This window comes from Neophocaena asiaeorientalis, unplaced genomic scaffold, assembly GCF_003031525.2.
Source record: "Neophocaena asiaeorientalis asiaeorientalis breed wild unplaced genomic scaffold, Neophocaena_asiaeorientalis_V1.1 scaffold540, whole genome shotgun sequence".
NCBI classification, from domain to species: Eukaryota; Metazoa; Chordata; class Mammalia; order Artiodactyla; family Phocoenidae; genus Neophocaena; species Neophocaena asiaeorientalis.
In genome coordinates, this window is record NW_020172141.1 from 903,669 (window position 1) to 927,289 (window position 23,621).

Below are 23,621 nucleotides of genomic sequence, written 5' to 3' on the forward strand. Positions count from 1 at the left end.
TAAATAGCCTCTGCCTCTGTTCACATCACAAAATCCCCTCTGGCACTTCAGTCTCCTGCTTTCAGTATGACTACCTACATCGCACAGTAAGTGACGGGAATGTTGTCAGGAGCAATTGGAGGAACAAACCTGGAAATGCAAACTTTGCTCCCAATTCAGAAGTGATCGTCTTCCTAAGGGATCTTGGGAATTGTGTGACAAATACCCCCATCTTAAGAACTTAGAAAAAGGCTCTAGAAGGCCTGGATGTTTTCAATATCTTGGCACTTAAAGGTATCATATAAACTAGGGCGAGCACACTTTTTCTATAAAGGGTCAGAAGGTAAATATTTTCAGCTTTGCAGGCCATACAGCCTCTGTCACAACTACTCAGTTCTGTCATTGTATTGGACAAATAGCCATAGACAATATCTAAATGAATGAGTGTAGCTGTGACCAGTAAAACTTTATTTATGGACAACAAAATTTGAATGTCATGTAATTTTCATGTGTCATTAAATAGTATTATTTTAATTTTTTCAACCATTAAAAGTTGTAAAATCCATGCTTCGCTTGCAGGCAGAGATAGAGGGCCAGATTTAGCCTATAGATCATACTTTGCCTCCTCAAAGGACATAAATCCTACATATTTCAAAAAATAGAAAGGTGAAGAATGCAGACTCTATTATTACAAATATTCTAAGACCAAAGGGAATTCAGGTTCTCACTCTCTAACGTACTTATAGATGAGAAAATGCAGATTATCAGAGGGGCAAAGGAGAAAGGAATTCAGACCACTGCAGGCAGTCAGCCCCAGAAGTATGAGTGTGGCTCACATCAATTCCATTTGAGTATTTCTCTTTTTAAAACTTCCCTGAACTCCTTAACTCCCAACACATGCTAAATATCATTTCATTTTTCTAGCTGTTTTCTCTGACCCCCTATTTTTATCAAATAAGGCTAAAATGGATTCTTCCACTAGTAAGACCTTGATTTTGACAAGTTTATAGCACTGGCTATTTTGTATGCATGCTATGAAATAATGAATGGAAATTAAATCAAGTTTGTCCAATTAAGGGAAGAAAGTAAATGATCATTTTCATGATAATTCATTTTTTTCATTTTTCCCATTTAAACAATTAAGTTTAATTAGTATAAAACTCTAACCCAGCTCTTGGCTGGATTAGTGTTGTCAGACTGTGAAGGCCAGAAATCTGTTGGAAAGTTGAGTTTCCTCCAGATACAGTAGTTCCAGGAAGTGCAGCAGCTTCAGTGGTGAAAAGAATCACAATTCCCATCACTCAGATTAGTTAGAGGCCATTTGCCAAACCACCCACCTTGGAGGACCTCACCCAAGTCCACAGGAAACAGAACAGGTAGTGGCTCCAGTGGCTTCTTCCCACTCTAACATTTCTACGATGCTAACATTTCTTTGTTGGTTATGGAGGAAGGAAGAAGCACGCAGGTGTGCAGAACTTCAAAGGGGAGCTTGTATATGACTTCAGGTCCACGTAGCTTCAACACCTACCTAAAGCCTTGTCCTGGAAATAGGAAAGAGCTTTTCTGATAGCCATAGAATATCCTGGAGTGAACCACATTCATCTTTACCTCCTACCCAGTGTTCCAGGACTTAACGCACCAGTGCTTCCTTCATTCTTACATCCCTTAAGCTCATTTCTCTCCTTGAGAAAACTTAATGCCATTCACTATCGGCCTCACAACCACCTTTATAGCTCCCAGTCTGTCTGCATTTCTTTGCAGTTTTCTTCATTCTTCCTTTCCAAGGCCAGCTCTTCCATGTGAGCTAGGGGCCCACCAGCTGGTTCTTAATTCAGAATTTTGCTCTATTCTATCCTGTCTTTCAATTTCTGACTCTCCCTCACAGTTTTCACATTCTCACCACCCACATTTACTTTTTCCTTTTATGTTTTTCTATATTTGTTTACAAAACATGTTTGGAAACAGAAAGCAATAAAACAAACACCCATGCAATTATGAACAATGTTGCAAAATAGAAACATCTGATGTGTGCAAGCAGAGTTGCTTTACAACAGGTGCCCAAAATGTAGATTGTTAAATTGTCTGGTATGTGCATTTCAAGTTTACAAAAAAGTGCCTGTTGCCCTCCCGAGTAGTTGTACAGATTTATTCTCTGCTTGAATACCTGTTTCCTCCTAACCTCACCAACACTTGGTTTATCTGACATACCAGTTTTTACCAAAGGATATAAAATGGAATCTCATTTTTGTCCTTTCCCTTCTTACCTGTGACACTGGAGCATCTTTTCAAGTGTTTATTGGCTATTCACCTTATGTTAGTTGCCTTTTTATACAGTTTGCCCTTTTGCTCTTCGGTTCTTTCTTTTTCTTATGGATTTGTAAGAGTCCTTTGTATATTCTGGATACTAACCCTTTGTTCATCATGTAGGTCATAAATGTCTTTTTTGAAGTCTGTATCTGAATTTTGTCATGCTGGTTTCGTTTAAATTTTGTAAAACTTAGTCTTTTTATGTCTCGTGCTTTTTGTGCTCTATTTCAGAAATTGTGTCCTATCCAACACCGTAAAAATAATCTTTTGTATTTTATCTATAAAATATTACTGTTTCATATTCATGTCTTTAATCCACCTGGAATGTATTTTTGCTTGGTATTCTCATTTTATTTTTTGATATTAGTATTGAGTTATCCTAACATCACTTATTGATTTGTTCATCCTTTTTTAGCATACTGATTTTGAATATGAATTTCCTGTTTACATCTGGGTCCGTTTCTAGGTGTTTCACTCATTGTTCTATTTATTTACCCAAGTACCAATTTCACATTGTTTTAACTAACATAGCTTTATAAGGAGACTTGATTTCTGATAGAACAAATCCTTTCTTCCCGTTCTTCACAGTATCATTGCCATTCCTTACCCTTTGCTCTTCCATATAAATTTTAGAATATGATTGTCAGGATTGAAAAAGAAACCCATTTGATTTTGGGGGGGGGGAATTGCATCTTTGTGATACTGGTAATACTGAGTCATCCACCCATGAGCAGAGTAGTTCTCTCCATTTATTTTGGATTTTATTTATGCCCTTCAGTAATGTTATAGTTTTTACATCAAGATCTTGCACATCTTTTTATATATTTATTACTGCCTGTCTTATAGTTTTTGCTGGTATTCTAAATACCTTTTGCTGGTATTCTAAATAAAATAACTCTTTTTTTCGCTGAAGTACAAAAGTGCCATTTTATTTCCAATATTGATTTTGTATCCAGCAAGCTTGTTGTTTAACACACTTACGAGTTCTGATTGTTTATGTGTATATTCTCTTAGATTTCCTATTTAGAAAATCAGATTTTGATGATAATAGTTTTATTATTTCCTTAACTATCCATATAAATTTTATTTCTTTTCCTTGACTTGTTAGCTAGGACATTTGTATAATGTTGACTAGAAAACATGAATAGCAGTCATGCTTGTCTTGTTCTTAATTCAAAAGAGAATATTTTAGTATTTCACTGGTAAACAGATATAATGTTTGCTTTGGGTCTGCGGCAAATACCTATGATCTGGTTAAAAGAAATCTCAAACTAAATTTTCAGAAATTTTGTGCAGCTGTTTTGACGGTCGTATCGTTTTACTTCTTTAATCCATTAATGTAGTGAATTATTCTCATAGATTTTTCTAATATTTAACCATCCTTGCATTTCCAAGATAAACTCTAATTGGTCATCATATTTTTATATATTTAGTGGAGATTTTTAAAGATTTTTTCCATTATATACTGCCTCATTAATACACTAGTTTATCTAACTTTCAGAACTTTGCCAATCTGGTAAAAAATAATAATTAAGGATCTGTGCTCCGATTCTTCCCAGGAGAGATCCCAGATCTCTACTCTGACGATGAGGTTGAAAACATCATAAGCAATGTGAGGAACGAAGTCAAGACCCAAGGTCTTGTGGACAACAGAGAGAACTGCTGGAAGTTCTTTATAGAGCGGGTCCGACGACAACTGAAGGTACAAGGATTCTCTGCCTGGGGTAGACAGGACCAGAGATGGCCCATGGGAGCCTCTATGGATATTTTGGACACAATAAGCTGTACTTATTGATTGTCTTGGGAGTGAGTGGTTAGGGTGCAAGGCCCTTCTCAGCCTGAGCACCTGTGCAAGGATGCCCTTCTCACATGCTTCAAGGGCAGTGGCCTCCCTCTTGCCTCCTGAAGTCCCAGCATTTCTAATCCCTTGGCTGGAAGGGCTGCCTAGCATTTACGGACTTTTGTCTCTGTTGATATGCTTCCCAATTTCCTGGGAAATGAAGAATCCAGGGCCATGTCTGTCTCTCTGTAAGTACATCTTGGATACCTTCTTGGTTCTCACCACCCTTCTGCCTTCTCAGGTGACTCTCTGTTTCTCCCCGGTGGGGACCAAGCTGAGGGTCCGCAGCAGGAAGTTCCCCGCCATCGTGAACTGCACAGCCATCTACTGGTTCCATGAGTGGCCGCAGCAAGCCCTGGAGTCCGTCAGCTTCCGCTTCCTGCAGAACACGGAGGACATTGAGGTGAGAGGGCAAAGGACACACCCCTCAAGCTCCTCTCCACCTCTGGGTACAAGGAACCCCACATCCGGCAACTCCAGGTTGTTGGAGCACAGCTTTCCATGTGGTGAAGCAACAAACCGGGTGGGCAGTCACCTGCCGTCTTCATGGCCAGATGACCTCTTTATTTCCTGCCCTTTGATTCTAGCCCACAGTCAAGCCATCGATTAGCAAGTTCATGGCTTTTGTCCACACAAGTGTCAACCACACCTCCCAGTCCTATCTGAGCAATGAGCAGCGCTACAACTACACAACCCCCAAATCATTCCTGGAGTTCATCAGACTCTACCAGAGCCTGCTGTGCAGGAACAGAAGGGAGCTCAAGTCCAAGATGGAGCGGCTGGAGAACGGGCTGCTGAAGCTCCACAGCACCTCCGCCCAGGTGAGCGACGTCCTTCCAGTCCTCCTGCCTTCGGGGGGCTCGAAGGTAGTGGGGGCGACCCCTTTCCAGAGGACTGGAGGACCACAGTCACGGTCTGTCAACCACACACTGCTCTCAAGAGGCCCTGATGCCATCAGGACAGTGCCGGCGATACCCAAACAGCTTTATCAGAGGTCCGGGTTCTTGCTGAACTCATCCAAAAGAGTTTGGGCAAGGTACACAAAACACAAAGGAAAACACACACACACACACAGAGGAGCAAAGAGAGCAAAGAAGCAGTTTATTCAGTGCAGAAGTGAAAGTTACACACTCAAGAGTTCGGGCATCCTCACAGTGAGGGGCCCGCCACAGGGTTTTTTTTGTTTTGTTTTGTTTTTTGCGGTACACGGGCCTCTCACTGTTGTGGCCTCTCCCGTTGCGGAGCACGGGTTCCAGACGCGCAGGCTCAGTGGCCATGGCTCACGGGCCCAGCCGCTCCGCGGCATGTGGGATCTTCCCGGACCGGGGCACGAACCCGTGTCCCCTGCATCGGCAGGCGGACTCTCAACAACTGCGCCACCAGGGAAGCCCGCCACAGGGTTTTTGATCCTCCTTTTATCCTATTTTTAGCCCTTTGAATGGGTGGGGTCTTTTTGATTAAGGATGGAATATTCATTGGGGGAGGGTTGAAGTGTGGCCTGGATGGCACCAGGTTGCATCAACTCCTGGTCCTGCCCATTCGTCTCCTGAAGCCACAATACATGCACTCTAAGAGCTGTTTTCCCTTAAATTCTACCTTACTAGTCAAGCGCCACATGTGAAAGGTCGTACAGAGTCATCAGCAACCTGTGCATTTTTGTTGCGCATGGTCTGCAGTTTTCATGGTCAGAGTTTCTTGTTCGGATGCTACAGTTTCTGTTTTAGATGCCATTCCTCCATGCATCATGGCCTCATTAAAAAGCAAAACAAGGAGGTGATATTGCCCTCTGCCTAAGGCCCGGCCCTGTCTTTCCTGCCTCACCAGAAGCCCAGCCGAGTTCTCCAGTGGAAGTGCACATCCCCAGCTGCAGTTTGGCGCTTCCTCTCACTGGTACAGGAATCCCCTGAATCTCCTCTTCTCTCTTTCTGTTTATCACCTCTTCCTTTTCCTCTACTTTCTTTTCCTCTCCAACACATAGTCCTTTCATCATCAAAACCCGAAGAGTTGAATGGCTGGGAGAAATGGTTGCAGGGTTATACCAATTTTCTTATGTTTCTTGTGTCTTACAGTGTAATCTGTCAAAGAGCCATTGGAATCTAATTTCTTAAACAAATCCTGTCTCATATCATGCGTTCCCTCAAATGTTCCTAAGTGGTTGGCCATCAGAAGGCCCCTGTTGTCTTGTCCTTGTTTTGTTTTTCTGCTTACTCTTCCAAATGGAACGAATCTATTTCAGTTAATTTACTGTCCTTCCCTTGAGAGCTGGGGACAGCTCTAGCACCTTCTCTTCCCCGCTCATGCCCATCAAATATTGCTGGTCCCTCAATGGCCCCTTTTTGTGCTCTGCTTACCAGCCGCAGAGCCGGCCTCTCATTAAGGCAATGAAATTTCATGCATTTGCACAATTAAACTAAAATTGTAATCAATTTAATTCTTGGGCATCGCATGTTCCTCTAGATTTCTAAGCCTTTCATTTACTGTCACTTTCTCAGAGCTCTGCCTTTGGAATAGCTCTATTGAACTTCCTCCTTCGGACTTGCCCTTTCTCCCTACTTCAGTTTCTTGATTCATAGACGTAATGTATCTAGAGGATTTCAGTTCACTTAGTGGGATGCAATGAGCCCTTGCAATCTATTATACACATGGAATTTCTTCTGCTCGGGAAATTTTTCTTCTATTATCAGCTTTTGCTCATCTGGTCGGGCCTCTCCTCCAGGAGCAATGATGAACTAGACGTGTTCCTTGTGCTCCATATCTGTTATCTGCTCCCTCATTGCTTTCCATCCCTTTGGCCTTTTCCTCTACATTCTAGGAGAACTTTTCAAGTTTATCCTCAACAATACTAATCTAATCGTGGGCAATATTGCTTCTGCTTCTTAGGCTTCCAGTGAAGACTTTAACTACACTATTACATTTTCGATATCCCCACAGACCTTCCTCATCTCATCCTTTTCCCTTTCCAACGTTGCTTTTTTATTTCAGCCTATTTTTCTGCAACTATATCACAGAAACCGTTCTACCGATGATGCCGAATAGCTTTTCTGATATCTTTTCTAGATCCAGTAATGGGTCATTTTCAGAGCTGCTTTGCTCATCATAGTCTTCTAGATGCTATTCCTTTCTTTGTCCTGTATTCATATAAAGACATTTTTTTTCCTTTGTTTACCTCCCGGCATGGTGAGATCTGTTCAAACTCGATGTTTGTCAACAAATCGTATGTGACAATTATCTGTGATGCTACTCTCTTTCCATTAGTGTCATGACCAAACCCCCTTCTTAGAGCTACAGTTCAGAGCAGGTTGAGATACATAGATCCCAGTCCAGGCCCTAGCAGCTTACCTGGTGCCCACCTTTGTCGGAGAAAGGTAGCATCTTCTTGCCCCAATCCCTTTCTTGTTCTCTCAATCTCTGAACGTCTAGAAAACAGCAAAAGATAGAATCCCAGAATGCAGTACTACCAGGTTTATTTTTTACCATCTCTCAGCTCTTCCTCTTCCTGTCTACCCCAACCTACAGTGCCCTCAGAACATTCTGTATCCCCACCAGCCCCTGTTCTACCTCCTACCCATTTATCCTCTGGGAATTGCTGGTCAGTCTGTGCAAAGGACAATTGCTGGGGAGCAAACAATGGGAAGGGTGCTCTGACACTCACAGAGCAGTGTCCAGTATTCTGTCTTGTACAGACCCTGGGGCTTTGGGCAGACAATGAAGGGAGTCTGTTTTCCTGTTTTAGGCAATCTCTGTTTAACAAGGAGAAGCCCAGTTATACCGTGAGGTGAATCCAGCTCCATTTGCAGTAGTCGGTGGAGAACCCTCCCGAGTCCTGGCATCAGTCTGTTTCTTCTCCTTCTGTCTTCTCTACTTGAATGAATAACATGTCTATCTACCCAGTTACCTACCCCGGCAACTGCAGTGTTATCTTAGACTCCGCCCCTTCCCTCACTTCCCACATTTCAGCGTTAATACATTCTATAAGTTTTCCAAGTATCTCTCAGAGGTACTCTTCTTGCTGTGTCCCCCATTTTAGACACTTCTTACCCAGATTATTTCGATAAACTGAACTCTCAAGTGTCTCCCCCATCCCAAGCCTGCTTCACCCACATCCTCTTGCATCACCTATCAGCCAAAATCGTTGAGGTCACCCTTTACTCTGCTCATGCCTCTGTTTCTCTCACCACCTATAGCCGGTCCATCAGAAAATCACTGTTGGCTCTGACTGCCAACATGCCCAGAATCCCACTGCACCTCCTACACTGCTACTATCCTGATCTGAGCCACTGACGTCTTTTACTTGGGTAGCTACGATACCATTTAACTAGTTTGTCTGCGTCCACTTTTGCCCCCTGAATAGTCTGTCATCAGCTGAGCGGCCAGAGTGAAGGGATCAATTTAAAGCACAGGTATGTCACTTTTTTGCATAAAACCCTGAGATGGCCTCTATTTCTCTCATTACAATGAGGCTCCTCCCCAGCCCTGCCCTGTTAGCTCTCAGACCTCATCTCCTACTGTCCCAACCCCACGGCATTCCTCTCGAACCTCACCCCTTCTTTGCTCTTTCCTCAGACACTTCAGGCCTTTGTACTGGCTGTTCCTCTCCCTGGGATGCTCTTCCCTCTAATATCCACTGAAGGCTTCCTCCCTCATCTCCTTCAAATGTCACCTTCTCAAAGAATCCTACCCGATGACCCCATTTTAACTTGCAACCCCACACCACTCCTGATCCCCTTATTCTACTCTACTTTATCTTTTCCCCATAGGATTTGCCCCCTCTAACAAATTATGTAGTTTACTTATTCATTATATTTATGTTTTGCTGTCTATCTCCATCTGTTGGATACAAGCTCTATAAGAACAGCACTACTATTTGAAGTTCCCCCCAAACTCCACAGCTTGCTCACATCTCTGTGTCTTTATATATGCCCCACCTTGTCAACTTGTCACTGTCAGGATCTAAAAATATGTGATAGCTCCCTGCCCAGAAGCCCTCTGTTTTGTTTGCTGATGTATCCCAAGTGCCTAAAACAGTGCGTGGACAGAGTAGGCACTCAATAAATATTTGTTGAATGAATGAATGAATTAATTAATTAATAACATTCTACTTAGTCTCCCTGACTATATTCTGACAGCACTCTAGACCAGCACTATCCAATAGAAACACCCTGCAAGACATAGATGCAAATTTAAATTTTCTAGTAGCTGCATCCAAAAAAAGTAAAAATGAAGTGAATTTTATTTTAATTATATATTTTAGTAGTATATAATTTTATCACATATTTTAGTAACATTTTATTTAACCCAGTATATCCAAAATATTATCATTTTAACATGTAATCAATGTAAAAAAAGTTGTTAATAAAATATTTTCCCTTTTTTTCTGCAAGGCTTCAAAAACTCATTTGTATGATTACACTTACAGCGCATCTGAATTGGAACAAGCCACGTTTTAAGTGCTTGCAGTCTGGAATGCTGCCAGAATACAGCAAGAGAGACTACGTAGACTGCTACATTTTAAGCCACGTTTTAAGTGCTCATTAACCACACGTGGCTGGTGGCTGCCAAGCTAGACAGCACATCTTCAGACCAACCTCTCTCCTGCTCTTAGCGTGATCTTTGTTCAAACCACAAGTCTGAGTATTCTCTTCAGTAGGCCTTAATGATCTAGACATTGCAGTTCAGATTCTCTGAACTTTTCTGGAACTTTTTAAATTGCATATAGCTTCACTCTCCTCTTCCTCTTTTCTACTACCCTGAAGTCCAGCACTACTAGTTGAAGTTCCCCCCAAACTCCACAGCTTGCTCACATCTCTGTGTCTTTATATATGCCCCACCTTGTCAACTTGTCACTGTCAGGATCTAAAAATATTTGATAGCTCCCTGCCCAGAAGCCCTCTCTAAGCTCTGAGCAGTATACATTTCCTTCTCTATTTTCTCTATGTTCCTTGAATTATTCATCCTTTTCTTAAAAATTGAAGTATGGTTGATTAACAATGTCATGAATTAATCCTTGAATTATGTTTCGTCTCTTGCATATATCATGCCATACTGTTATCAGTTCTTCAAGGGCAGAAATCAGGTTTCGGTTGCACATAGAATGTGTTCTATAAATGGGTAGATGGGTAGATGATAGATGGATAGGCAAGTAAGCAAATGAACAGGTTCTAAAATCACCTACAAATTCAGAGAGTGGGTAGAGAATGGGTTTTTGCAATTCTGTCACCTGATGTGTATTCCAAACTTATTGATGGTTATATAATGATGATTCTTCTTGTAAAAATGGTATCTGGGGTGCCTAACTCTGATATAAACCCTTCATCTGGAATTATTCCTTTGGTAGAAGAGCACAGAAGTACAGCGCCATAAATCTTGGTATAAGGGTAATGACTTGAATTATATTCTACGGTATCCTTCTACCCAATTATGACCGCTTTTGGTGTACATAATCTGGTAGGGGTAGGCTAAATGGATCTCACAGCTCAGGCTCAGACAGACCCTGAATTTATTTAGCAATAATAGTAGTATTGGAAGTAGTAATAATGACAATAATTAACAATCGTATGGTAATCTAAAATTTAATAAACTTTAGACTTATAATTTCATGCTTTGATTCATCTGGTCAGAATATAACTTTATTTTTCCGTAACTGAGTTTAACTTAGCTCTGGGTCCATCTTTTTTCCTTTAAGAGTAGAAATCTCTTAATTTTGCATTTCAGGTTGACTTGGTCACTTCAAGTTAAAAAGTCAGTCTTTGGAAGGTAGTCAGTTCTCTCTTGTGACACAGTCATAGCCCCCCACTGTGACTGGGGCCTCCCTTCCTCTCTCACTGGCGACCTCGCTTCTGTGTCTTAACTCCAGTGTGTTCATGAGGAAGAGGGTCTGTTGGCCGGAAGAAGCATTCGTAGATGGTGGCCCGTAGGCCACTACCAGTTCCCTGCAGATAGGATTTAATCCACAAATCTGTCTATCTGGAAACTTAAGTTCAGTTTATCTTGGGATTTAAAACAATCTCAGGCCACCTGAAGTGGACAGTTAATTTATGATGATGTATTTCTCAAGACCCTTTGGTTGCAAGTGAAAAAAAAAAAACTAACTCAAATTCACCCTACAAGAAAAAAAAAAAAAAGATGAAAAGATGGAAAATACAGCAGGGGAGGGAAGGAGAAAAGGAGAGAAAATTTTGAGATTGCATTAGATATTTATCAGGGCCCTTTCGATGGCAACTAACCAAAATCCAACTAATGTTGGTTTAGACAAGACAACAAAACAAAATTTTTAAAAGTGGATTGGGACTTCCCTGGCAGTCCAGTGGTTAGGACTCCACCTTCCAGCGCATGGGGTGCAGGTTTGATCCCTGGTCAGGGAGCTAAGATCCCACATGCCTCACGGCCAAAAAACCAAAAAAAGCATGAAACAGAAGCAATATTGTAATAAATTCAATAAAGACTTTAAAGATGGTCCACATCAAAAAAATCTTTTAAAAAATAAATAAAATTTAAAAATAAAAAACAAAAAAAAAGTGGATTGATTCATATAACTGAAAAGTGAGGGATAGAGTTTACTTTGGACAAGACTGGTGCTGCATATTCACTAGATGTCCCTGTTCAAGCGGGCAACCCCCAGATTAGCATTCTGTCTGCTTTGCTTCTTTACCAGTATTTTGAGCCAAGTTCCTGGGTTGGCACTGATTGACCTCTTGGGGTCATTGGTTTGCCCATAGTTGAACCAATCTCTGTAACTTGGATACTCTCATTGGCCAAGCCAGGATCCATGACAACCACCAAAGTCAGCTTCACCCAAAATACAAAGACTTGCGAAGGAAAGGTCTTCAAAGGAAAATCAAGCTATGTTACCAAAACATAGGGTTTTTTTAAATTATTATTATTAGGCAGGCAAACCTAACAGATATCTACTATAGATGGAAAACATCTATATCTAAGAGGAAAGCCTGCTTGAAGTCCAAATTCATATCAGAAAGTGTTGGGTGACTGTATGGATTCTGAGTCAAGAAGGAAGATACCTCTAGGCTTCCACTCCTCAGTGGAGTGTTTTTGGCGACTGATTATCCTGGATTCCTTCTCCTTCTTCTGGAGCTCTGGGGGGAGGTCCTGAGAAGCTTGGCCTCTCTCCGTAACATCATGTACCTGGACCTCAAAGAAGGGAGGGTCTCTCACCACTATCCCGTCCTCACTGGACTCAGTCAGCATCCCCCCCACCTGGCACATATGGTCAATAGTCATGGGGTCGGCAAGACTGAGAGAAAGGGTCTCATCAGTATTGGTGACACTTTCCCTCTTAATCCTCCTATCCAGGCGTGGGAGTGTCTAAATAAGAAGAGACCCAGAATATGGCTCGAATGCTTTGAATAAGGGAAAAAAGGAAGACAAAAAATTTAAGTAACCTATTTCAATGTCCTGTTCTACTACATAAGAGCCATAAAATGACCCTGAGTTGTGCTTTCTCTGTAGCTTTGTGGGGAGCAGCCTACTTCTGACTGGTGGGACCCTCACGTCACTCCATGTCACAGCTTAAGAGCTATAAAGCTCCCATCCACAGTGCTGGTAATGTGAGCCTGAGGTCATAGACAAATCTGCAATCCATAAAACAAACAACAACAACACCAAAAACCCACTTCAGTTTTCTCAAATCTCCCAAGATTTAAAAAGGAACAAAAAGTTACTGGTGTGTTTGCTGACTGGAGTGATTATGTGGTCCAACCATTTTGATTTACAATTGCATCTTTGTCCTTGTAGAAATAACTCCGTGCAGCTGAACAGCGGGAGGTGGAAATGGACTAACCTTCCAATGCGGGAACCTAAGACGAGTTCTAGGGAGCAGGCCTTCATGTGAGGTTAATGCACAGTCTCCAGTTTCTATGGATACACAAAATTAAAGAGCGTTCTTTTTTTCTTCTGCCTTCATTTTCTTTTCTTTCGGCCTGCCATGAAAAGGGATTATCAGAAGCTTCTAAGCCTCCGTTTTATTTTTGTATCATAAAGCACTGGGATCTGTTTGACGCGTTCCACGAGCTCTGAAGTAATATTTGGTTGTTGCGTGAGATAGACTTCAGGAAAATGAGGGACGAGAGGTCATGCTGCAATGTAAAGTTTATGGGCCATATTGCAAGTCCAATTGGCTTTTTCACTTTCCAGAAATAGATGAGTCTTCTCCTTGCACGTGAAAAAGCCATGACTTAGGCCAGTGATTCTCAAACCTAGGCGGGCATCAGATTCACCCAGAGGGCCTGTTAAAACACAGATCTCAGGGCCCCATTGCCAGAGTTTCCGATCCAGTAGGTCCAGAGTGGGCCTGAGAATTTACATTTCTAACAAGTACTCAGGTGATGCTGATGTTTCTGGTCCAAGGACCACATTCTGAGAACCATCACGGTCTACTGAACACATAGAAAGCCATTCATCCCTCCCTAGCTGATCAGGGAAATAGAAGGTTTCCTGAGAGCCAACATCCCCATCACTTCATTACTGCCTCCAAATGCACATGAATATGGAGGCTGGGCAGGGAACCCAGGTGGTCAGGACCATCGGAATCCTTGCTGTCCCACTTCAACCTGGTCATCTATTTCTTGAAAGGATTGTGGAAATAGATGAAGACGAACCAAATGAGAACACCTAGAGGCTCTTTGTTCAGAGCCTGCTCTAGCAAGGGCATCAGCCACCATTGTTCGCACTTTGGCAGAGACACAAAGGCAGGCAGAGGAGCGGGAAAGCTTGATAGTGGGAAGAAGGGAACGTTCCTGGATGAAGGCTGTTGGCCCTTGGAAGCTGGAGGAGGGCTGACTGGGAGCAGGGCACCCTGTGTGGTTGGTTAGGGGTGTGTGTTTAAATTTCTCTCATTGGTCCTACGTTGGAAGCAGGGACAAAATTAAGAAAGTTGTCAGTTATTAATCAAGTCCTGGCCATCTGGGGCTGATTGTTACAGAGGTTGTTGTCCGTCTTCCTGGACTGTTACTTGGACAGTAATCTGACTTCCTACAAGTATGACCTGTAGCAGGCTGGCTTCCTGAGCCGGTTATTGTAGATAATGGTCTGGTTTCCTGGGCTGGTTCTACTTTTATAGTCTGGTCACTGTCTGTTCATATATTCCATCTTTCAGGATGCACAGTGGACACTCATTTTTATAGTTTGCTAAATCCTTGGTGTGTTCCACATTGGCCAATTTCAATTAAAGAATGCCTGGTTTTTATTAAGGGCCTACTATGTGCAAAGTGTTATGTTAGGCATGTGAGGTTTTGTAAGATATAGGCACCAATGTCAGTGAGAAGCAGCCTATGTCATTTGGGCATCAAGGAGAAAGAAAGGTCAGGGCATGTGTTGCTTAGAATCTTCCACCACATTTACTGCAGAGGGGAGAGGAAGAGGGAGTCCAGGGTTCCTTTTCTTTCCCAGGTTAGGGAGCTTGGTCCCAGCTGAGATCTCAACTTTTCACCTTTGCATCAGGAGTCGGCATTCTTCTCTGCTCTGCAGGGTCAGACCCCCACAGTCATGTCCGAATAAACCTGCTGCTTCTCTGCTGCAGGTGGATGATCTGAAAGCCAAGCTGGCTGCCCAGGAAGTGGACCTGAAACAGAAGAATGCAGACGCAGACAAGCTGATTCAGGTGGTGGGCATAGAGACAGACAAGGCGAGCAGAGAGAAAGCCGTCGCAGACAAGGAGGCGCAGAAGGTGGCCCTCCTCACGCTAGAGGTGAAGCAGAAGCAGGAGGACTGCGAGGAAGACCTGGCCAAGGCAGAGCCAGCGCTCACGGCGGCCCAGGCAGCCCTCAGCACCCTCAGCAAGGTAGGAGCCGCGTCTGCGTGCTTGCCTATCCCTCGGGGGAGGAGCAGACTCTCCTGTGACCCAAAGACAACCTGCTACCCTCCTGTTCCAAAGAGATACAAAGGCAAAGTCGGGAGGGCTTGGCTGGGACCAGCTGTCACTGGTTTATTCATTAAGCAAATAAACATTTATTTAAGCTGACTGTATGTCAGGATCCACGAGCTACCAATGAAATCCGAGAGACATGAGTGTGAGAATCAGTCAGGACAGGAGAGGCCAACTGGTCCAGCCTCCTCACTTCAGGGCCCAGAGAACTGACTTGCCCAGAGTCACAAACCTCAATGTTAGAGCCAGGCTTGAACTCACATCTGCAAAATCCAAGCCCAGAGATCTTCCAGCTATGCAGTCCATGGTCATTTTACCCATTATGTACTATAGGACACATGAGCCTTTTAGGACCCTATGAAAATACTTAAGATATGAGACTAAAAAGATGTTGTCTCCAAAATATGAGAAAAAAATTCTACAAAATCAAACTTAGCAAGTATTCAGGTGTCAACAACATGCAATTGTGTGTCAACTAAATTCAACTCATATACATGACCTTTTGGTGGACCATGACTCTTGAGATGCATTCATAGGCAGTTTTATTCTGGTTCCCTTTAAATGTATTCTGTGTGTTGGGAGGAGCGTGTGGTTACTACTACTTCCTTTTATAGTTTTCACAATTAACCTTCTTTCCTATTTGGATGACCATGGCTGAAGGGGTAAGGGAGGAAGGCGGAAAAGGGGGCAGACGGACTCATGTCACCAGGAGTCGGCATCAGAGAGGAACTGAAAAGCTGACCATTTATCGGGATGCTCACATCAGCTCTTTGGAGACCCTCCACCAGTCCCAGGGATCTTTCCCTGCAGGTTGCTTTCTCCTCCTTCTCCTGAGGGTCTAGCTATTCACTTGCCCATCACGTGGATGACTTACTTGGTCAAGGTCTAAGACAGCCTAAGCGAGGTGTGCCGTGCCAGCAGGTCACCTCTGCTCCTCGGGAGACACCTGAGCCTCCTTTGTCCAGACAGGCTCTGAGATCATTGGCCACCCGTGCAGTAAATTACCCTAGTTCTACTGTCAGGGGACTAGCCTGGTATTCTCCTCCTGTAGATTTCTGGGGTGTAGGTTAGATCCCAGTCCACTGTGTGACTCAAATTGTGCAGGAAGCGTTTAAGCTCTCTGAGTGGTCTCCTTAAAGCCCCCTTCTCTCCAGACTTGATGTGAAGTGCAAATGTCCCCGATCCTCTCTTAAAGGCAGAGTGGGTGGGACTCAGCAGCAGTTCTCACTAAACATTCTCTCTTAATCTTCGATCGCCTGACTCCTTCATACCCTCAGTGCAAGTGAAAGGTTCAAGAGTCAAAACACTGTGATCTATTGAAACCTTCTTTTATTAGTTCTGTGTAGCCAACTCACACCTCACTTTGGAAGGAAGCATCTCTTGACACAGGGCCTCAGAAAATCTGAGATTGAAATGGGGACATTGCAAAATCCTGTGACGTATACTTATGTATAAAATGTATTTAATGTGAGGTTAAATACTAAATGCATCTTAGTATTTTTTTATGACGTAGGGTGAAAAGTCCCTAAAAGGAAGGACCTAGAAAGGCCTTAAGTGGGCCTCTACCCTAGAGAACACAAGATTCCTCCAGGAAAGTTTTGGGTATCATCAGGTGGACGGGGAATCGGAGGTGTAGCCCAATTATGCTACCACTTCTCAGCCTGAACCTGTTAATACAGCCGGGTCTGTGTCTCCCTGAGCCCCCAGTAGCATCATCTCAACTGCCAGGCCTTTGATTAGACATCACTTCACTGCCGCAACCTAGGATTCCCTCTCCTTTCATCTCACTCTGTCTAAATACGACCCATATTTCAAAATCAAACTTACATTCGAGATCAGTCTCTCCCTTTTCTGATTTCCAGAGCACAAAAGAGAGACCGCTTTATTTATTCACCCTCTTGTAAGTGCTCATTGATCATTTCTTGCCAAGAAGACTGATGTCTTTCATAAGATCTTTTGACACAGGGATTATATTTTCTAAGATGAGCTGAGTCCAAATCCTGGCTGAACTATTCACTGAGTGTGGCTCTAGGAATGACTTTTTCTTCTCTGAGCGTCTGTTTCCTCGCCTGTAAAATGGAGGTAATAGTAATATAGTCCCCATCAGGTTGTTATAAGGATTCAATGAGATAAGGTATGAAAAGTAGCTAACAGATGGCAGCCATTCAATAAACGTTTGTTGTGGTTGATGATGTCGTTATAACAGTGTTACCTCGTCTGTTTCCACAACGCTGGAAACAGCAAAAGCCCATAAATACCCTTGGTTAATTTGTTGGCTGATTAGTTAGTTGATCATTGTTGGTAGAAATAATCACATAGAGATGTAACTCATGGAAGTAATGGGATAGAATTCTGAAAATAGCACTGGATTTGAAGTCTAGATATCTCTGTCACAAAGGGAGTAAAACTCATTTTTAATGAGTGCCTACTATGTACCAGGCAACATGATAGGTGCTTTCTTCTAACTGGCTGTGGAGCCTGGCACTAGTCACTGAACTTCTTAATCCCTCACTTTCTTTTCTCTGTTACAAAGAAAGGGGCAAATAGGAATTAATGGGCTCTTTCTCTCACACTCTCATCCAATCTATTAGCAAGTTCTATCCATTCTACTTTCAGAATATATCTAGAATTCAAATGCTTTATATCATCTCTACTGCTGTCACCCTGGTCCAAGCCACCATCGTATCTTCATTGGACTATTGCAATAGCCTCTCACTTGGCCTCGCTGTTTACAGCCTTGCTCCAGTGCTGTCTTTGCCCATTGCAGCTGTCTGAGTGACCTTTTTAAGACAACAGTTTGACCACATCATCCCTCTGTTCAGAACCTTCCATTGGCTTCCCATCATATTCAAGATTAATTGACATAGGTGTATGGGTTTATTTCTGGGCTCTCTATTCTGTTCTATTGATCCATATGTCTGTTTTTGTGCCAATACCATGCTCTTTTGATTACTATAGCTTTGTAGTATTGTCTGAAGTCTGGGAGGGTTATGCCTCCTGCTTTGTTCTTTTTCTTCGGGAAAAGAATTGCTTGGGCAATTCTGGGTCTCTTATGGTTCCATATAAATTTTAGGATCCATCATATTCAGAATAAAATCCAAAGTTGTCACCATGGCCTGCAAGGCCCTACATGATTTTGCCTGGTTCATCTCTTCTACTATACAGTCTACACCCCAGTCACTTCTCTTCCAGTTGTCACTCCAGTCCACCCACACTGACCTTCTCACTGTATCTGAAACACTTCCAGCACAATATCAGCCCAGGGCCTTTGAACGAGAAATTGCTTCTGTGTGGAATGTCTTCTCCCAAGTATCTCCATTGTTACCTCCTCTTTCGGATATTTGCCTAGAAGCTTACCTTATAAGGAAACAAACAATGGAAGTATTTGTTAATTTCAGAAAAAAATTAAAGGTATGCAAACAAGAAAATATAACCCAAGGTAACCAATGTTTATAATCGTAGTCATGTACATACTGAATTTGAACTAAAATTTTGATGTGACCATAATGGGGGGAGGACCTTAGGGGAGAAAAGAGGGCAATAAAAATAAATAGTCACACTCTACAATAGGAAGTCTTTCAAGAGCATCTAAAATGAAGTACATAGCAGCATCAGTGTATGCATTATCAATAAGGCATGAAATCTAAAAGGAATGATGGAAGAATTTGTAAGCGGTGGCTTCTGGAGAGCTGGAGTTGGGGGGAGTGGGCATGTGTTTTGTTCTCAGCCTAGTAGCTCTGAACTGTGTGTGGACTCCATTAACAGAAATGAAAGTTTAAAATTTTCACTGGCTGGAGAGCACCTAAAAGGGCATAGCTAACCACCTGGCCAGGTAGGAGCTAGGGAAGAGAAACCCTGTGACACAAGGGCCACAAGGATGAGGGTTTCACTAGATGGACCAGGAGGTAGAAAAGCCCATCCCAGAAAGGAACAATGTTTGTAAGACACAGATGCATGAAAGGGTGTGGTGTGTCTGAGCCGAAGGTGCACAGGCGACATGCAGATGAGTCTCTAAAGGTGGCTCGAGCATGATCAATAACAGCCCGTGGCATCACTAAGAAGTTTAACTGTGGACCAGTGTTTACAATCTGCAGGATACAACTGATTCATGGGTCTCAAACAGCATTTTTTAACTTGAGGTATAATTGACATATAACATTATACGAGTTTCAAGTGTACAACGTATTGATTCGATACATACAAATGTATTGCAAAACGATCAGCACAGTAAGTCTGGTTAGCATCCATCACCACGCATGGTTACAATTTTTTTCTTGTTTTTTGTTTTTAAGATTTACTCTCTTAGCAGCTTTCAAATACACAATACAGTGTTATTAACTGTACACACTGTCCCTTACATCCCTAGGATTCTTTCTTTTATAGCAGGAAGTTTGTACCTTTTGAACTGCCTTCACCCGTTTCTCCCAGCTGCCCACACCCCCGCCCCGCCTGATGAAGCAGAACGGATCAGACTGTACTGCATGTGACAGGGGAGATATTGCTTCATGTACACAAGGACCCCTCAAGTAGCCTCAAATTTTTCTGCGTTCACAGCACTTGGGTATTTAAGGACCACATCCTTATTTTCTCATCATTTTCAAAGTTAACAATAAATCTTTAGTTAATACATAAATCAGAGCATGGTAGTAAGTCTCTGTACATTTTAAGTCTCTGCTTTGGCAGTTTTATTTCACTTTTATAGCTAAACTGAGATAATTCCAGTATAACTTTTCCTGCCTTAGTTGAAGAATGGTTTTGCTTACAATTTCATGGCCTTTTTTTGTCTTCTTACAGAATTACTTGGAATTTTCTATTTATTTCCTATGGATTTTTTACAGTAAACTTCTGTGGGTTTTTTTGCGGTACGCGGGCCTCTCACCGTTGTGGCCTCTCCCGTTGCGGAGCACAGGCTCTGGACGCGCAGGCCCAGCGGCCATGGCTCACGGGCCCAGCCACTCCGCGGCATGTGGGATCTTCCCAGACCAGGGCACAATCCCGTGTCCCCTGCATCAGCAGGCAGACTCTCAACCACTGCACCACCAGGGAAGCCTGTAAACTTATTTTTTATTATACAAATAACATATAATGGCATTTTTGGTGTTACGAATAATTCAAATAGTATAGAATATATAGGGTAAAATATAAAGTCACCCTTCTTTCCACTCCAGCCCCAGTCCTCTCCCAAAAGAAAACTGCTGGAAGAATTTGAGCTGTATCTAGTCCAGCAATTTTTCTGTGTATTTATATTTGTACAAATGCACATATAAAATATGTCATATTTTAAATACAAATGGATAATGGAAACTTACTTTTCTTCGTGAAACAAGACTATTTCATGCCAGTACATACATTGAATCTTGTTGATTTAATGCTTTGTAGTATTCTAGGCTATAGTCGTACTCTATTTCATTTAGCCATGTATCTACTGTTGAGTGTTTAATTAGTTTCTCTCTTTTCTCCAATACAAATATCCTTGTGCATACGTCTTTACTACGTATATGCAAATATTTCTCTGAGCCAAATTAGAAGTACAATTGTTTGGTCAAACAGCATGGCAGGCTGAATCATGCCTCCTCCACCCCCCAAAGATACTCACGTCCTAACCTCTGGAACCTGTGAATTTTACTTCGTTTGGTGACGGTGACTCTGTAGGTGTGATTAAGTCAAGGGTCTTGCAGTGGGGAGATTACCCTGGGTTATCCAGTGGGTCCTAAATGCCATCACAAGGGTCCATAGAAGAGGGAGACAAGAAGGTCGGAAGAAGAAGGTGGTGGTGATGTGGTGACAAGAGCAGGGGGTGGACACAGCTGATGTGCTGTGGGGCCTTGAGCCAAGCAATGCGGCCAACCTCTAAAGTGGGAGCAGCAAGGAACAGTCTCCCCTTCAGCCTCCAGAAGGGACCAGCCCTTCCAGCATCTTCAGCTTAAGACCCCTCACCTCCAGAACTGTAAGATAATCAATTCATGTTGTTTTAAGTCACTACGTTTGTGGTAATTTGTTACAGAAGCAATAGGAAACTCATATAAACAATATTCTCTTTTTTTATATAAGTAATGCTAAATTTCTGTCCAAAATAGCTCTTCTCTTTTATAGTTATAAACACTGCTTTCCCCACACCTTTGCCAATCTTAGATATTTTCAATTATCCTAATTTTTCTCAACAGGAGAGCAAAAAATTTTTCATTTAAAAAAATTGTAAATGGTTTGATTCTAATAAGCCTGGGCAACTTTTCAAATATTTAGATTTCTTCCTTTGTCCATTATTTGTTCAGATTCTTTGTCCATTTTCTTATGAGATAATTTCCCTTTTCCGCATTGATTTATAGGGTTTTAAAATTAATTTTTAGTATATGTCTTGGTATATATATTGTAAATATTTCTCCCTTTCATTTGACTTTTTAACTTAATATTAACAAGTTATATAAAAAGTAGATTTTATAATCAAATGATTTTGAGAATTCTAGGGTTACAGAGTTTAACAGACTTCTTTCCTACAGGACTTTTTAAGGCCTTGATTATGTGATAAGCTTGATACTAAAAGTGATAGAGATAGGACAAGAAAATAAAACAGATTAATCGAATTTATGAATAGTGATATAAGACATCCATATGAAATGCTAGTAATTCAAATCCAGCGATTTATTCAAACAACAATATGCTACCAACTGATAAGTTTCCCTTATATAATACTACCCTGTAAACATACTCAATCATAGGTCAAAGAAGAAAAGCTCTGTAGTCATTTTGAGAGATGTCAGAATGGTGCTTAACACACTTCAACATCCATTCCTATTACAACTCTTCGTAAAGTAGGAAAAAAAGGATATTTGGATATTTTGCTAACACAAAGCAATCAATCTCAGTCAGAGAGCAAAACATCCTGTCTAATGGTAGAGCATTAGCGGAATTCCCATTAACATAGAAAAAGCACTATAATGACCCCCTTCGCTGCTATTATAAAACAGTTGTCCTAAACTTTCTAGCCATGCAATAATAAATGAAAAATGGTAACATGTAAATGTTGTAAAGTACCAGACAAATGTATTATTATTCATAGATGTCATAAAAATGTAATAAAACAAATAAAAGGGAAGACTTAAGGGCCCATTACAAAATTTAATAGTTTCCCTAATATCAGCAGTAGCCAGTTAGAAAATATAATATTTTCAAGATAACAGCCAAGACACGTGGTACAAATAAACATAAACAAATTTATTGAAACTATGTGAAGAAAACTACACATCTTTGTTGAGTAATATAAAATATAAATAGGCAAATAGATGTACCAAGCTTGTGTAAGGGCAGGTTTAATATTATAAGGATGTCACTATTCCTCAAATAATTTACAAGTTAAGTCTAATTTAATTCCAGTGTGATTTTTGGCTTATTTATTTCTAATGTCACTAAAAGTTCATATCATTTAAACAGCTATTAAAAATTTAACAACCTAAATGCCCAACAATATGGGGTTGGCTAAATAAATTATGGACCATCTAAATGAGAGAAAATTGTACATACTTTATTTAAAATCATGTTTTGCAAAAATAATTCATGACACAAAAAAGTTTAAGATACAGTTTTCAGTGAAAGCCAGGTTTGAAAAAATAGTGTAAACAATGATTGATATATGTATATGTGTGTGTACATATATGTATATATAAATGAATGAGCCAGATATATACCACATTCATATATGTTCACGCATCTTTCTTTTCTGTGTTTCTCTGTTAGTCTATCTGTTAAGTACATATAATGAAACACACCAGCACATAACTAATGTTTATCTCTAGGTAGTAAAATCAGGAGTGATTCTGGCTTTCATCTTCATCTTTGCTAAGTATTTCACAATAAATATTTATTCTTTTAATAAAAGGACAAAATAGTGTTACCTTGTAAACCAGTGAACAGTAAGAAACAAACTGTAAAAGAACTAGAAAAATTATTATAAGGTAAGGTCAATTTTCATATGTATATGAAAGACGCTTCTAAGCATAAAAACAAAGGATGATAGCAGATATCATCTGGAAAAGGATTATTCAATTGGGCTACATAAAAACTAAATTTCTACGTGTCACAGAATATCATAAACAAATTTTTTATTTGAAAAGAAAAGAGTTAGCATCCTCATATATATGTGAAGAGCTCTTATAAATCGTGCTGGAATGTGGCATTTGTGCCTGCCCCCGCCTGCACATTTACTCTCTGCCCTTCCCCAACGTGCAATGGCAGTTTCTCTAAGGCTTTCCCAGGTCTCCCTCCCTAGCCAAAGTGGCACCATCATTCCTCAAGAAACCACTATCCCATTAGCCCTGTTTTGTTTTTTTTTTCAGAGCACTTCTCACTATCCAATATATCCAAGGTTGGCCTCTTCTGCCCACCTCTCCCACATGCATGAGCAAAAGGACTTTGCCTTTCTTATTCACCACTGTATCCCCATTTGCCAAACGAATGACTGTGCAGACACATTTATTCACTCAGCAGAGACTCCCCGACTGCACTCCATGCCAGGCAGTGTTCTGGGTGCCTGTGGTGCACCCATGAACGAAGATACTGCCTCCATGAAGAGTCTATTCTAGCACAGGGGACGGGTGAGAGACAAGCAGCGTAATGAAAACGTAC

General features: G+C 41.5%; 1 protein-coding gene across 1 annotated transcript in view; it reads left to right on the plus strand.

Annotated features, from left to right (window-relative positions):
• The window catches only part of DNAH9 (dynein axonemal heavy chain 9), a 301,303-nt gene that overhangs the window by 193,599 nt on the left and 84,083 nt on the right, over positions 1-23,621 (plus strand). The window contains exons 47-50 of the mRNA XM_024752602.1: positions 3,846-3,988; positions 4,368-4,529; positions 4,714-4,947; positions 14,658-14,918. Coding sequence (XP_024608370.1) covers positions 3,846-3,988; positions 4,368-4,529; positions 4,714-4,947; positions 14,658-14,918 — 800 coding nt within the window. The remainder of the gene's footprint in view (positions 1-3,845; positions 3,989-4,367; positions 4,530-4,713; positions 4,948-14,657; positions 14,919-23,621) is intronic.